The 14,356-nt window shown below is 38.1% G+C and overlaps 1 protein-coding gene across 17 annotated transcripts in view; it reads right to left on the bottom strand.

Moving 5' to 3' along the window:
* The window catches only part of cacna1aa (calcium channel, voltage-dependent, P/Q type, alpha 1A subunit, a), a 91,193-nt gene that overhangs the window by 22,041 nt on the left and 54,796 nt on the right, over positions 1–14,356 (bottom strand). For 9 of the 17 annotated variants that reach the window (XM_028041652.1, XM_028041649.1, XM_028041645.1 and 6 more), the window contains 9 exons: positions 14,004–14,114; positions 12,376–12,459; positions 10,611–10,613; positions 9,202–9,318; positions 8,067–8,132; positions 7,735–7,832; positions 7,437–7,587; positions 6,738–6,865; positions 5,015–5,111 (listed from right to left, as the gene is read on the bottom strand). In XM_028041652.1, the coding sequence (XP_027897453.1) occupies positions 5,015–5,111; positions 6,738–6,865; positions 7,437–7,587; positions 7,735–7,832; positions 8,067–8,132; positions 9,202–9,318; positions 10,611–10,613; positions 12,376–12,459; positions 14,004–14,114 (855 nt within the window). Of the gene's footprint in view, positions 1–2,976; positions 3,074–5,014; positions 5,112–6,737; positions 6,866–7,436; positions 7,588–7,734; positions 7,833–8,066; positions 8,133–9,201; positions 9,319–10,610; positions 10,614–12,375; positions 12,460–14,003; positions 14,115–14,356 lie in introns of all 17 variants that reach the window. The other 8 variants (XM_028041653.1, XM_028041639.1, XM_028041651.1 and 5 more) reach the window with 3 other exon arrangements.

Below are 14,356 nucleotides of genomic sequence, written 5' to 3'. Positions count from 1 at the left end.
TGGGTTGAAGTTTTCAAGTGAAGCTTGGATTGAAAACACATGTATGGAAATGGTCACATGATAATGTTCAAAGGACAGATTATCGGATTAGACCATGCACAAAGCGCATGTTGTGTTGTTAGGCAGGAGAACAGAAGGGTTATGCATTTCCTTTCTATCAGGAGGGATAATGCCTTGAAAACTCTTTCACATTTTGCCATATTTCAACCACAAACTTCCAAGGAATTTCATCTGGTTTGTATGTGTAAGAGCAACACAAAGCAGTGCATAATAGAAATGGAAGCAAAGGTTATTTCATAAAAAAAATGATCTGGATGATATGGCATGCACTTTTATATTTCTCCCTTTACTACTACCCACTAAAGAGAAATTCCAGAGCAACCATTTGCTTTTAATCCACCTGAGCGTAGCAGATTTTGGACATGAAATACTGTTCAGCCCATTATATGAAATGGAAATAGTATGACATAGCTGCAACAAAAGTCTTGGAAGAACAGAGAAACTTGCATAATGCAAGACGTGATTCTTGGCTCTTTTATGTAGCACCCCATCGCACACCAACATGACTTTTTGAGCACTTGACTCTTCATTTAAGATTGTTTTCTTTTTACTCATATTCTGGCTAAACCTTTTACAGAGTGTATGTGCATCTTTGGCATTTCACCTAAACTGACAAGCCAGGCAGGGAGAATTTTGATCAGAGAAGTAGCCATGATAACTTTGGGTGAGTTGTGAATTCTGCAAATCTGCCGGTTTTGGTGGATGAGCAATAAGAAATCCCTTGTTTATAATAAATAAATAAATAAATGAAGTCTGTTTTGTAAGTTCGTCACAAGTCATATAGGGGACTCGGCATACTCCAAGTCATCGAAGATAGTGGTGAGGTGACAGCATTGAGCTGTTGAGATTCAAGGAAGTTGGACAGAGTTGATCTGAACATTAATATAGCTAAAGCTTGCAGAAGCCTAAGATGCTGTAGTTCGGAGGTTCACTTCTTAGGGGCCCAACAACACTGGAGCAAGTACTACAATAGAATGCTCAGGAACTGAATTGTACTGTATTCATTGGCAGAGCAGCACAATCAAAGTCCAAAACTAAATCTACCTGATAGTCTCTGGCAAGACTTGAAATTTGCAGTTCATATATGTTCTCCATCTATCCTTTCGGGCTTCGTTTGGCCTATTGTTCAATGAAGAACAAAGGCTCAGGTGGACCCAACATATGCATGCCACATTTTTCAGATTTGGATTTACAAAGTATGTGGAAGACTACTTATCTACCTTCCATTTGCTACTGTACACTACTTTGTTTTTGTAGTGTACAATACAAACATAGTAAAATACAACGAAGGTAGTGACTGTAGTACCAACAAATGTGAAAGAGTTCAAGTGGTATCAATACATTTGCAAAGAAATGTAGTTTGAGAGCAAAACGCAAACAGACAGAAAGGGAGATGGTGATGGTGCATTAGATGAAACAATGGAAAATAACTGAGAAAGAGACCAACAGAGCTTAAACTGTATGGGTCAAATAGTATTGATCTCTACTTTTATTTGTGAGGTTAGGTTTTTACTCAGGGAAATGGCCCAATAAGACAATAATCTCGATGTGAAAGTTAATTAACCTCTGGAAATAAAGTGGGCATAGAATGACACATTATTAATATTGCAACTGTGTCTAAGTCCCATTCAATGTGGAACGGTAAATAACAGTAAAATGTCATCACTATTTGCCCGAAGTCTGCTGATGAAGGAGCGATGGCAGGGAATGGAAATGGTCTCCTGTGCCTACAGGCTGTTTGGCTAGCTGCCCCCCCGGAGGCTTACAGTGATCTGCCAGTGATTTCTCATGGGAGCTGATCACGGGAGGAGTTAGGGGAACATATGCTCACACAGATGTGATTACCATTCTGTACGCTTCTATTTTGGAAATATTTCACGAGTGACTCTTTGTGTTTGTGGTATTTGACAAAAGGGTGTGTGCAGAGGAAAAAAAACAACAAGAAAACTACAGTGGCAGTGGGTGGTCATCGGCCGTGCAGAAGGCAGGTGAGCGTATGTGTGGGGAGGGGAGCAGCAATATTCAGAGATGAAAGGGGGCTGGAAACAGAATAGAACTGCATTGACGACAGAACCAAAGGACAAAGAGGAGATCGGACTTGCAGATAGAAAAAAAGGCTGCTCGGGGGCTTGGAGCTGCTGCTACATGAAGGGTGACAGAAAAAAGAACGGCTTCTGAATGGCAACCAAGGGCTCCCTGAGGAAAACACATCACTGACACAAGCCCTCCTGCTCTCTCTACCATGAGACATAGCAGAAAATATCTATGTGTAGGTTGATGTGACCTAATTCCCTGTGTTTCTGTGTATGTGAGTGTGTATGTTTCGAGAATGGGCCTCATCCACAGGAGGGAGCGAGTCAGAGGACGTTAAGTCTGATGGACCTTCCAAGCCCTGTTGCACACGCATACTGTTGGATACGAGTGCGATTCTTTATTGGGGTCCCCTTCCATAAAAAGTTTGGGTTATTAACCTCTACACATAATATCATCATCTCAATATCTGGAAAAAAGGAGAAAAAAAATAAAGATGACATTGATCTGTTTCTGTATAGTTTCTGAATGTATGCGTTTGTGAGCTTTCCTGTCTAGTGCAAACGAGCTGAGAGGGTCCCTCTTTCTCGTCCCCTCCTGCGGATATGCCCCATACCCTCCCCCCGGCTGGAACCCTTCGAATTATCTTTCCTGCTACCTGCGCCCACCAGTTCCACACCACCACACAAAGGCCACAACACCGACCAGCCGACCCAAAGTTTTCCACGAAAAGGAACAGAAACAAAACCAAAGAAACATGACACTAAAGTTTACACCACGTTGAGCGTTTAAATCCCTGATCCCTCCCTTACAGACCACCCCCGAATCCCCACGACACCCATAAGAAAGGCTTTGATAGAGATGTGGGGGGTGGGCCTTTCTGACCTTGTAGGCCACCCGTGCTGGACACCTCTTCCCTAGGCCCAGCGGAGGACTCATGTGTCTCAGCATGTCATACATTTCCCTGCAACTGATCCTGCCACTGCATCATCAGCCAGTGCCACCACCCCGTTACCAAATCAGGAGAGGGAGAGAGAGAGGCAGAAAGTAGATGAAGTTAAAGTATAGATTTGAAAATAGAAAATAGGATATTAGAAAGATACAAGAGAAGGTGGGAGGAAATTCACCAAAACAAATAAAAATAGACAGCGAGGAGGACACGCTTTTGACTTAGAGAGTCTGTGGGAGTGTGGGTTTTTTGAGGTAAAATATTTCTCATCTCGAACGTGAGACTCAGAAACCAAAGGAGGCAACAAATAAAAGCTGAAGGATGGAATTTAGTCACGTTTCTGCTAGGTTTAGCATATATACAGGTTTTTCTATGCAAAAGATTTAAAAAGGTTTCGTTTCTAAGACTCAAAATTAAGTGAATGCTTAAAGGGAACACAAGAATCGTCAAACCTAAATAAATCTCCTATTTGCACTGATGTTTGGGTCAAAGAAGAGGTCAACATTCTAAACTGTGTTTAGACAAAACAGCTTGTGATGTGTTTATTATCTCTACCTTAAAGATGATGTACTGTCTCCATTTATATTTTGCCGAGGACAATTAAGCATCACTCAACTGAGCAGGTTTATTTAATCCAATAGTACAATGTTTCAAAAGGTGTATCTTGAAGTCTCCTCAAACCGTTCAATCAAGTCATTTTGAATTTATAGTCGTGGACTACCTTAATGTTTTCAACTCCTGATACTCATCACTGTTGTACTTGCTGTGATTTTACGTAAGCTGAACCCCAAGCAAGCCGTGAGCCAGCAACTTTGTGCTCAGTTATTTTCAAGATCATTGCCTCTTTTCTTGTCCATGGCTTGCAAAGCTGTTTCATAGTCCTTCTGGGTTTTCTTTAACAATATAAGTGTTTTTCAACCTTACACTGAATTAAATAGTAGTTCAGGCAGCCTTTTGCAATGACAAATTTGCTAACACTGATGTTGGAATGGCGACAAGTTTTCAATATACTGTGCAGGTCTACGATCTCAAAAAAAAAAAAAAAAACAAAGAATATGCTTTCTTTAGCCAGGTTTTTAAAATTTCTTTTGCTAAACATTTATTTTAATGTTCTACTTGTCTTAGAAGTGTTTTAGAGAAATCCTGGTTGATGAATTTTGGAAAAATGAATTAAGCAATGACATAATTTGCAAGGATTTATCAACAATACTTTATCTCTCTCTTTAAAATGTTTTATCTACTGTTTTTGGTGGCTAAATATTGATGAATTAATATATTTTTTACTATCTATAACTGATATTTAGCATTGGCTATATATGCTAAATATCAAAATCACCCTTCAAAAAAACATAAAAAGCAGAATCATGTTCAGTAAACACTGAATCTTGCTTCCGTATGTCGGTGTGTGTTCAGTATGTTTGTCGGCATGTGTTTGTGCGCGATTCCAAAGAAAGGCAGAGCAAAGCTTGACAGAAGGCAACAAGCTGTGTCTGCTCTGATCAGAGAAGGGAGGAAGAGGAAGGGATGTCAATGCAGTTTCTGTTGTTCCCCTAAAACCCCCAAAACCAAGAACAATGCAACACTACAGTGGACAACCGTAGCTTGCTACATTAAAGCCATGGCTCCACAGCAAGCAAAAAAAATAAATAAATAAAAAATCAAAGATAGACAAAAGAAATACAAAAACAAAACAAAAAAAAGATCTAGTTTATCATGGCAAAACATCTTAAAGTTTTCATTTTGTGCATTTAACATGCTTCTCTAGGTGTCTGCATTGTCCTGCACATTCTCTCAGCAGTTCAGAATGCAAGTTGATAATGGTGGAAAAGAAGTTGAAATGAAAAACTAAAGAAAACAAACTAAGAGAACAAAAAAACAAAAACAAATCAAAAACAAAAGCAACATTCAATCCATTCCTGGATGCCGTGGCTAGCAAGTGTGGTTGAGAAGGTTTCATTTGAATGAGAGTCAAACCTTGCAGGCCACCCTATGGGGGCATTTCTTTCCTAAGCCAAGAGGCGGGTCGATAACTCGTAATAAACTGTACATGTCCTTATAATGTATGCGCCCGCTGCAAGAAGAATACAGGGGAGTTAAACATGGACACAAACAGGGGGAAAAAAACATCCAGAGAGAAGAGAGGACATTGGGAGCAAGAACACAAGATTGACAAGAACAAGAAAAGACTTTACAGTGTTGTAAAAATGATCCTTGAGATAAGATAAATTACAAAAACATCACTTCAGTGCAAGGCATCTTTTATGTAATGATTGTGTAGCTTTTATAAAACAAGCCCTTGATATCTGGCTAAAGAGTTGCAGCGAATAAACAATACAATTCAAGAAACAGTCCACAGACTAGAAAAGTATGCGCTTGATAATTGCTTAATAGCTGCTTTTGATGTGAGGAGTCCCTCCCTCTTAAATACATGTTTAGTGTTAGCTACTTGTTGTTGCTTCCTGGAATTTGTCTCTCTACATATTTTCAGAAAAAGCAAGTCTTTTCAATCATTGGCTAGTTATTTATTGTATCCATGTATCCATTTATTGTATCCACAAATGTATCCATTCGTAACTCATTTATTATTATTATTATTATGATGTTTTAATAAAACTGACTATATAAAAGATCTCTAGGCTACTCTCTAACATTTTTGGTTTTAGCTCCTCAAGTCTTTTTACTTCTTAACGGTTAAACAGTTTGCAGGACAGCATAAGGGAACACACAAAATCTGGAATACAGATACCTTGAAACTTAGCATGTCTACAGCAGATATTTACATTAAAGGGAAGGTTGGTGTGGAGTATAGACACTGCCACATTAAGTTTTTGCCAGTATGCCGTTTCCAGTAGAGGGAGAAGATTTAGAAACAGGTATAAGATATATCTCGGGAAGGAGGAGGGCAGGAGAGGAGAAATTAAGGGATGCTCTGTGTGATGGAGATAACCAGGGGTCCCATGTGGTTATACACATATGGAACTATTTGGCAAAAGCTTCATTTTGTTGTGACAAGCTGAGCACTTGGATCTTAAAGCTGCAATAGGGACTACTGTCACTATGTCCTAACAGTAGAATATGAGACAGATAATCTGTGAAACAATATTCAACTCCTCTGGTTTCTCTCAGTGGTCCTAGTGCAGTTTGCAGAAACACACTTCTTCCAGTCAGAAACAACCAATCTGACCCAGGAGGAATGTCTTAGTATAGACAATCGTGCTCGTGTATGTGCTGCTCACACCTTGAAGCTCAAGATTAGCAGTGTGTTACAGCTGGTGATGAAACAACCTAACGTTACAGGAAAACTAACAATTTGTCAATTTATTGACAGGCTCTGCTATACAGGGATAGCTGTGGCGCAACAGAGAGCAACTGGGGGCAGAGGGGCTGTAAGAAGTGCTTGTTCAGACTTTTGACATCAAGTCCACATTTTTCTCAGAACTCCCTACTGCAGCTTTAACAACATAATTCCTTATAAAGACATTTGCGAATCAGAATTTCTTTTTACCAGAGAGAAAAACGGTCACAGAGTTACTCTGCGGTGACCACAGACCCTGGTGACAATCCCTGTGTGAGCAAACTTGTTAGAACATAAAGGCAACAATTTAACAGATCAGAATGTGATATGGTAACTTGATGTGTGCGATCCTATAAGCTTTGTGTTTCATTGTAGATGGGGGGTAGGCATGTTAGCACTCACCAGGCAGCAGGATCATACTCAGCCCATATCCTTACATACTCATCAAGATGGTGAGGTCCCAGAATAGATGAATCTCTTGTCAGGTACTCAAAGTTGTCCATGATGACGGCTACAAACAGATTCAGCATCTGCACATATGAACACACACACAGAGAAGAAAGAAAAGTTAACCATTCAATTTGACAAGAGGTATCTTATAATCAGTCAAATAAGTTCTGCAGCTGGACTACTTTTTTCATGCTTTTCCCCTCCGATTCAATACTTTCTTGAACCGTATTTTGTAGCAATTAGCTGCCAGACCTTTAAGGTTTCTCTCTATCACCTTTGCACATCTAAAAATCTAAATTTCTGCCTATTCGTTTTTGGCAAAATAGCATAAGTACAACCAGACTGAATAGGGAGTGTTTGTGAAATTTAATTGACCAGTCTTGATCAAGTGAGAAAAATTAGCGACCCAACTAAAGAAATGAGTATCCAAAGCATGATCCTGCCACCACCATATGTTTTAAGATGGAGTTGTATTTTTCTACCAAACATAGCCGTATATTCTCTTCTACATATTGTTGCGTCATGTACATACATCATTGAGTAAATTAGTACATGTTTATGGTTGTGAAGAGATGTAAATGATTCTGTAAAACATTGTGATTTTCCTCTACTGGTAGGATGTGACTGTTAAACCTCACAGTGTGAACTCACCAAGAACGAGCAGAAGAAGATGAAGGAGACAAAGTAGAGGTAGGCCACTTGGCTCCCACACTCCGGCCCTGTGTTTCCTGAATTGATGTCGCACTCCTTACCCCCCAGACAAGCCAGCATAATCTCATGCCACGCCTCTCCCGTTGCGCTCCTTCAAATGCACAAAAATTAGATCTTTAGAAAAGAAGGCGTATGGAAGGAAACTGAACATTTACACAAAGTGCAAGCATTACGATCATTACTGTATATAAGGACATCCACTCTTTCTGGGGATCCAAAAAAACATGCAAATAATCACCTAAAGAGAAGCATCAAAGCCTGCACAAAGGTCCTGAAGTTGTTGTGTTGGTTGATGGCACTCTCTCCATCTTCTTCAATAGCAATATTCCCAAATAGCTGCCAAACAAAGTCATATTATTTTTAACATTAAAATAAATTTTAGGCAGAAGTAGAGTAAATCTGAAAAACACATGATGTTGAGACTATGATTGTTATGCTATTCCCCTTTGGAGCTTGCATCAAATCTCATTTGTCTCTACATTGCCCCATGATATAAATTGACAAGAGTAAAATATATTAAATGCATCTTCAAAGCACTGTAGGTAAGGTAAGGTGAAGGACGTCACCCACCTGCATCCCGATTATGGCGTAGATGAAAAACAGCATAGCAATGAGAAGGCAGACATAAGGGAGTGCCTGAGGAGGAACACACATGACGAGAATTTATAACATGTAAAATATACAGACTACCATCGCTTATAGAGTACTAAAAAATTGGGAATCTCTTAATATGAAATAATTAGTTAAAACTAAATTAAGATTTTCAGCAGTGTGAAGATTTGAACATTTAAGGACAGAAATAACAGCAGATATGCATACTTTACCATTGTTAGAAATCAAGAAGAAATCCCATCTTATGCATAATTAATGATTTGTGATTTTCAAACATTATAACCTTTGGATAAATAATTTTTCTTTCCTTTTTATGAAGCTAAATTCAGCTTCAGATAAACATTTATTTCCTGCTTGCCATCCACAGTGTGAATATGATACATACAGAAGTCTCAACGACAGAGTCTTGTGTCAAGAAAACAGTGAACAACTCGTTTACAGTAGGAGTATTGATACATTCTCTACCTGTTAATTATTTCATTTAATTGAAAATTTAAAACTATATTAAACAACACCTGAAAAATATTTGGAATACCTGCCACAGGTTTCCTTTTTTCACGTTTTAGATATCCTTAAAACACATTTGCAAAGCTAGGATTAATTTATCTTGTTCTAACATCTAGGAGATATTCCACATCAAAATTCTGCTACAATTAACAGGACAAATTTAATAGGTATCTGGAACTGACACCTAAAAATGCTCTAATTTGTCTTGAGAAGAATTATCTTTAAGAAATCTACAATGTTAAGTGCACACATGAAAAATGGCATTCACACATGTTTATTATGTAAGTATGAATTTGGGGGCATCTTATTTAAGGGGGGGGCTGACTATGACTGAAACACGCTGATGGGATGCAGTTTTATTTATTTGATTTTCTTTAGTCGTTGAGTGAGATTCATCAATAGCAGGACTCAAAACACCAAATAATGCAAAATATATATATTTTTTAAATAAGTGACTATTAAAAAATATGCTTGCCATAGAACATTTTAATGCTACGCCTAGCTTTTAAAAGCTATGCTGTATATATGACAATGTTTATGTTCTCAAAAATGAACACACAGAGTCTTAGGGTAATTTGAAGCCAACCTTGAACGACTGAACAAAGGTCCAGAGCAGGATGCGAATGGTTTCTCCCTGCCTCAGCAGCTTGATGAGACGAGCTGCTCTGAACAGCCTTAGGAAACTTAAGTTGATGAAATTATCCTATAGTACAGCCACATCATGACCAGAGATAAAGATAGAGAGGGAGGTTGAAGATAGGAAGTGACAAGGACAGGGAAGTTAAAGAGGAACACAAAAGAGGGACGGAAAAGAGGAATTGGGGTGAGAATAAAATGAAACACTGGTTAGTTTTGCAGCAAGTTGTGGCATATCTAGAATGACAAAAAACATAAAACGGGGGGAAGAAACAAAAACAAAACTCAAATTAATGCAGATTTAAAGTCAATAGAAATAAAATAATAAAGAGTCATACAAGTCAAAGCAAACCAAACTCAAGTCAGCAAGGCTCCAACAAGCTCTTCATATCCAGTGGATCGGGCAAACAAAACAATGCAACACACCAGGGGGAAAAAAAAACAAAAACATTCAAATCTAACTAGCTTCATCCAATCAGGGGTATGTTATTAGTAGTTGTGGCAGAGAAGGTGAACAGTTTGAGTGCAGGACTGTTAGGACATTTTCTTTCAAAGACAACCAAATGCACTAATTCTCTCAAGGCAAAAATGCAAATTGTAAAGCATGACAAGCACACAGCATGCAGAAGGAAACAAAGCAAACCACAGATTTTACAGCAGCTCATGCATCACTTGAACAGGCTGACGAAGTCAAATAGACATTGTTCTGATGTCACAATCAAATAAGAGCAACAGAACCACAACTTTCTAAAATCATTTCTTAAGTTTTCACATTTGAACTAAAAAGAGTTATGTTGGATTTTGTTGCTTTTATTTGATTTTCTTGATTATATAACATGTTACAGAATGTGTCCTTCCACTGTTTATCAGATAAGAGAACAAAAGACCGCTGTTTGAAACTGAGCGCTGAAAAGGACCTGGCAGCAGCACATGCAGGTTACTGTACGGCATTTAGTGCATCGCTCTATGAGTGTGTAGGGGTGTGCTTGTTTGTGTGTGTTGTAAAAATAAAGAGCTGCTGCCAAAGGCATGCAAGGGTCATCATGCATTACTTATTCTCTCTGCCAGGAGCAAACCTTTGGAGTCACTGTCTTGGCAGAAAAAAAAAAAAAAAAAATCTGCCAGTCACTTTCAAATGTGTGGGTGAATATGTGAATATTGTAAGCTCACATATTTGAATGTAGCAGTCTTTATAGTGTCTTAATCCTTTACAAACTCTGCTCAAGTTCTCAGTAAAGGATATACAGAGAGTTTTGTGGGTGAGTCAATCACAGCATGCACAATTCACAAACATAACACTGGCTGGGATGCCGATAAAATACATGCAGCAAAATAAGATCTCCAAAAAAAATTACAAACCATCTACATGTGGATGTTGCAGACATATGGTTTATAGCAGCACATTTTTGGGATTTTTGGTTGATTCCAAGAACAACCAGACAGATTGACCAAGCCGGTTGTCATGGGTGGAACACAGAGGATTCATAGTGCATTTTGATTGGGAGAAATCACAGGAAGAAGTCGAGGGGGAGAGAAGGGGAACAGGGCAAAGTAGATTACAGAAGGTCGTCGTAAAGTGTGTAGACGATTTAAAGAAAGCATGTGAAAAGAAAAAAAAAAAACAAGACAAAAAATCAATGGTCATAACATCCAAAAATCAGCAGAATAGCAGGTGTTAGATTACAGATTTTGCGCAACTTTATAAAACTGATAAAACAAAAACAAAAAAACAATAACAACATTTAAAAAAAGATTTCCAACTAGTCATAAATTATTCACAGGCATTTGGTTGTTTTGGGATTCAAGGTACATCACCTCAAATTAGAAGAAAAGAAAAAAAAAATCATAGTTTTAAAACTATAAAGAAAATACCCACATGGTTAAAATGAATCTTAATAGAAGTAATTTTCTTAGGCCTCTTACATTGAAATGCACTTTCACTGTTACAATCTCAAGGTACCTAACCTACCTAGAGGTAGGTTAGGTAAGAGATAAGACATTCATGGAGTTCAGTCACCAACTATTTTCAGAGTCAATAGCTACACATCTCCAAACTTCATGTGGCCTTTAGCTAAGCTCAAGAACAGAACAGTGAGGAGAGACCTTCAGGACATTGGCTGAGCAGCAGCATCCAAGTGTGTTACACACAATCGGATGGGTGAAGCACTATGCTAATCCAATAAACAAGTATGGATTTGATGGGTTCCAGGAGATTAGCACATACCTGTCTGCATTGTGGCAAAGGTAAAGTTTGGTGGCATTTTTCAAGAGTTGGGTTTACCCTCTTAGTTCTAGGAAATTAAATTTGTAATACTTCAGGATACTAAGACATTTTGGGCAATTTAATGCCCCCAACTTTGTAGGAACAGTTTGTACAAAGTAAATGCCACGAAGACATGGTTGGGCAAGTTTGGTGCGAAAGAACTTTATTGTCCTGCTGACATCTACCTGGCTGAACAAGCTTGTGATGGTTTTCAGCGGCGTCAGTGTCTGACATGATAAATACACTCCTGGTAGTGTCCGCTTTACTATTAGGTCTACAAGAACGGGATGTCCCTGAAGTTTACACGTGTGTGAAAGAACATGAGTGAATACTTTTGTTTATATACTATTTGTAAAAAGAAATATAAAACTGATTTTATTATAATAATAGTCTTAGGTGTCTCTTTGCCAACACTAAGAGTGAGATCATTACTGGAACTTTGAAGCACTGACTGTAGTGACTATCAGACATCTGAAACAAGCAAATAACATGATTGGCTGCTTGGACAAGCTGTTAACTGGGTCTATGTAGAGCATCAGCATGCTCCCTGCCTTGCTGATGGTGACATCGGAGTTGGCTGGCTGGATCCCCGTCTCACCAACTGGGACAATTATATAAGACTTTCAAGAGACGGTCACGCATGACTGAGCAATGCCAGACTCAACGATGATATCTACCTCACGCTCTTCCCTTATTCTCTTGGCTTGTACAAGTTTTTGAGAGACAGTCAGATTTAAAACTTCATTGACACATGCTGCAGCCCACCTAACTTATACTGCACTTCCAGAGGTTTTTTCAAATTTAATACTGGCCTTTTAGAAGAAACGACTTTAGAACATAAATGGCAAAATTGGTACTTACCCCAAGCTCTGTGACCAGGATGTCTGTAATGCTGCCCAGAACTGTCACACAGTCAAAAATATTCCAGGCATCTTTGAAATAGTTCTGAACAAATCAAAGAAGAGAGGGAGCGCAAGGGAGGAAAAAGATAGGGGTATAAAATATCAGCGGAATAATGCGGAAAATGATGTGAAGAAATTTATCAAGGTGGAATAAAACACAGAAAAAAAAACCATGAATTTAGAAAGGAAGGTAAGTATGAATAAAGGAAATAAATTAAGATGGAGAAAAAGGTTGTTTAAATAATTTGAGATGAAGAGTGAGTAGCACAGAAAAAGCAGCAGAGAGAGAGAAGCAGAATGAGAAAGTGGGAGAAAGACATGTCAGACTCAGACAAGAACAGATAAAAATTAGATTGGACAAATGGACCATCACTGACAGTCTACTGGATGGATGCCATGCAGTCAAGTTAAGGACAAATTCTGCTGCAGCACACAACGAAAGCGGCCATCAAACATCATAACTTTACATATAGAGTATATATGACTTACAACATACATTGTTAAAATTAAAGTCTGAAAAAATATCTGGTTTTAATGTGTATGAAAGGAATCACAGAGTGCTGGTCAAGACAAAGAGTTGATATTCTGAGCACTCCTTTTTTATAGTGGTTGCCTGTAGCTAAACTGTGCATTAGACATAGTGGCAGCTATCAAAATAAACCACCTTGATACACACTTACAAACACACACATGTGCTGATAAAGGACATGTCTGAGGAGTGGCATTATTTAGGTTTAAGATGCCCATGTTGACTGTGTTCTGGCCTTCTCACTAAGATTCAAATCCTCTTTTGTCTCATCACTGCCCTCAGAGTAATCTTTGCTTCTATTTTCGTCACCAATATGTCATTCACACGATTTCAACTAATTATTACGCCGCTGTTCCCACACTGTCCTTTATCTCCACCGACCATTCAGCCTCAAAATATATCTTGCTCTTTCCTTGCCTTTTTGTTCCACAGTTTCAGCAACTTCCCAATTAACCCTTTGATTTTTGTTAGTTTTATATATATAGTTTTATATTTTGTTAGTGTACAAAAAAGTAAACCACAACTTGAACTCAGTTTTCTCCACAAAATGGAAACAATAATGCAGAACAATCAATATGTGTGTTTCTACTCCAGAAATCTTTCTTCAGGAATCAGTTTAGGTCCATTTCCACTGTTTGTACAACAGATCTGAATAAATTTTAAAAGCTTTGTGCTTTAGTTATATTAGTCCATTGTAATTTTCAATCTAATCGACTTTAAATTGCCCAGTTAAAGTTAAGGTTTAGGTTTGTAACCTGTTCCCATTAGGATGTTAATGCATTTCCAACATGTGCTAAGAAATACAAGTGGTTTTATGTTTGTACAGGTTTCTAAGTACTATGTTGCTGTTCCTGTTCTTTACTTCTTATCATACTTGTTTGGGTTTCATCTGATTTTACATGAGGCATTCCAAATGAGTCACTTTTACAATGTATTTACATCCATATGAAGACAATGTTAATTACACTAATAACTGAGTTATCTTCCAGGAACTCCACAAAAATACATGAGAGCAGTGTATTTTTACAACACAAAAGCCCACACACATATACACTCACCAGAGCCCCAAAGGCAATGATCTTAAGGACACACTCCAAGGAGAAGAGGGAAGTAAACACTATGTTGAGGTTGGCTAAAACTGCTTCGTAGGTGACAGAAGCTCCATCATACTAAACACAAAGACACACAGTACACTCAATTAGGAATAAATTAAATGCAATAGACACACATCAGAATCAGTCTAACTTATTCTGTATTGACTAAATGTTTCACATCAAATATTTGAATTTTACACTTTGGCAAAACTTCTTGCGGTTACCAGAAGATACAGTTAGCTTAAAGTCTATGTTAGTGATTCTAAAACTAATAATAATAAGCACCACTTAATAAACACCAAGTTCTTCTTTTTTTT

Source organism: Xiphophorus couchianus, chromosome 16 (genome assembly GCF_001444195.1).
Source record: "Xiphophorus couchianus chromosome 16, X_couchianus-1.0, whole genome shotgun sequence".
NCBI classification, from domain to species: Eukaryota; Metazoa; Chordata; class Actinopteri; order Cyprinodontiformes; family Poeciliidae; genus Xiphophorus; species Xiphophorus couchianus.
Note: the sequence above shows the minus strand (reverse complement) of the source record. Positions and strands in the feature narration are given on the sequence as shown.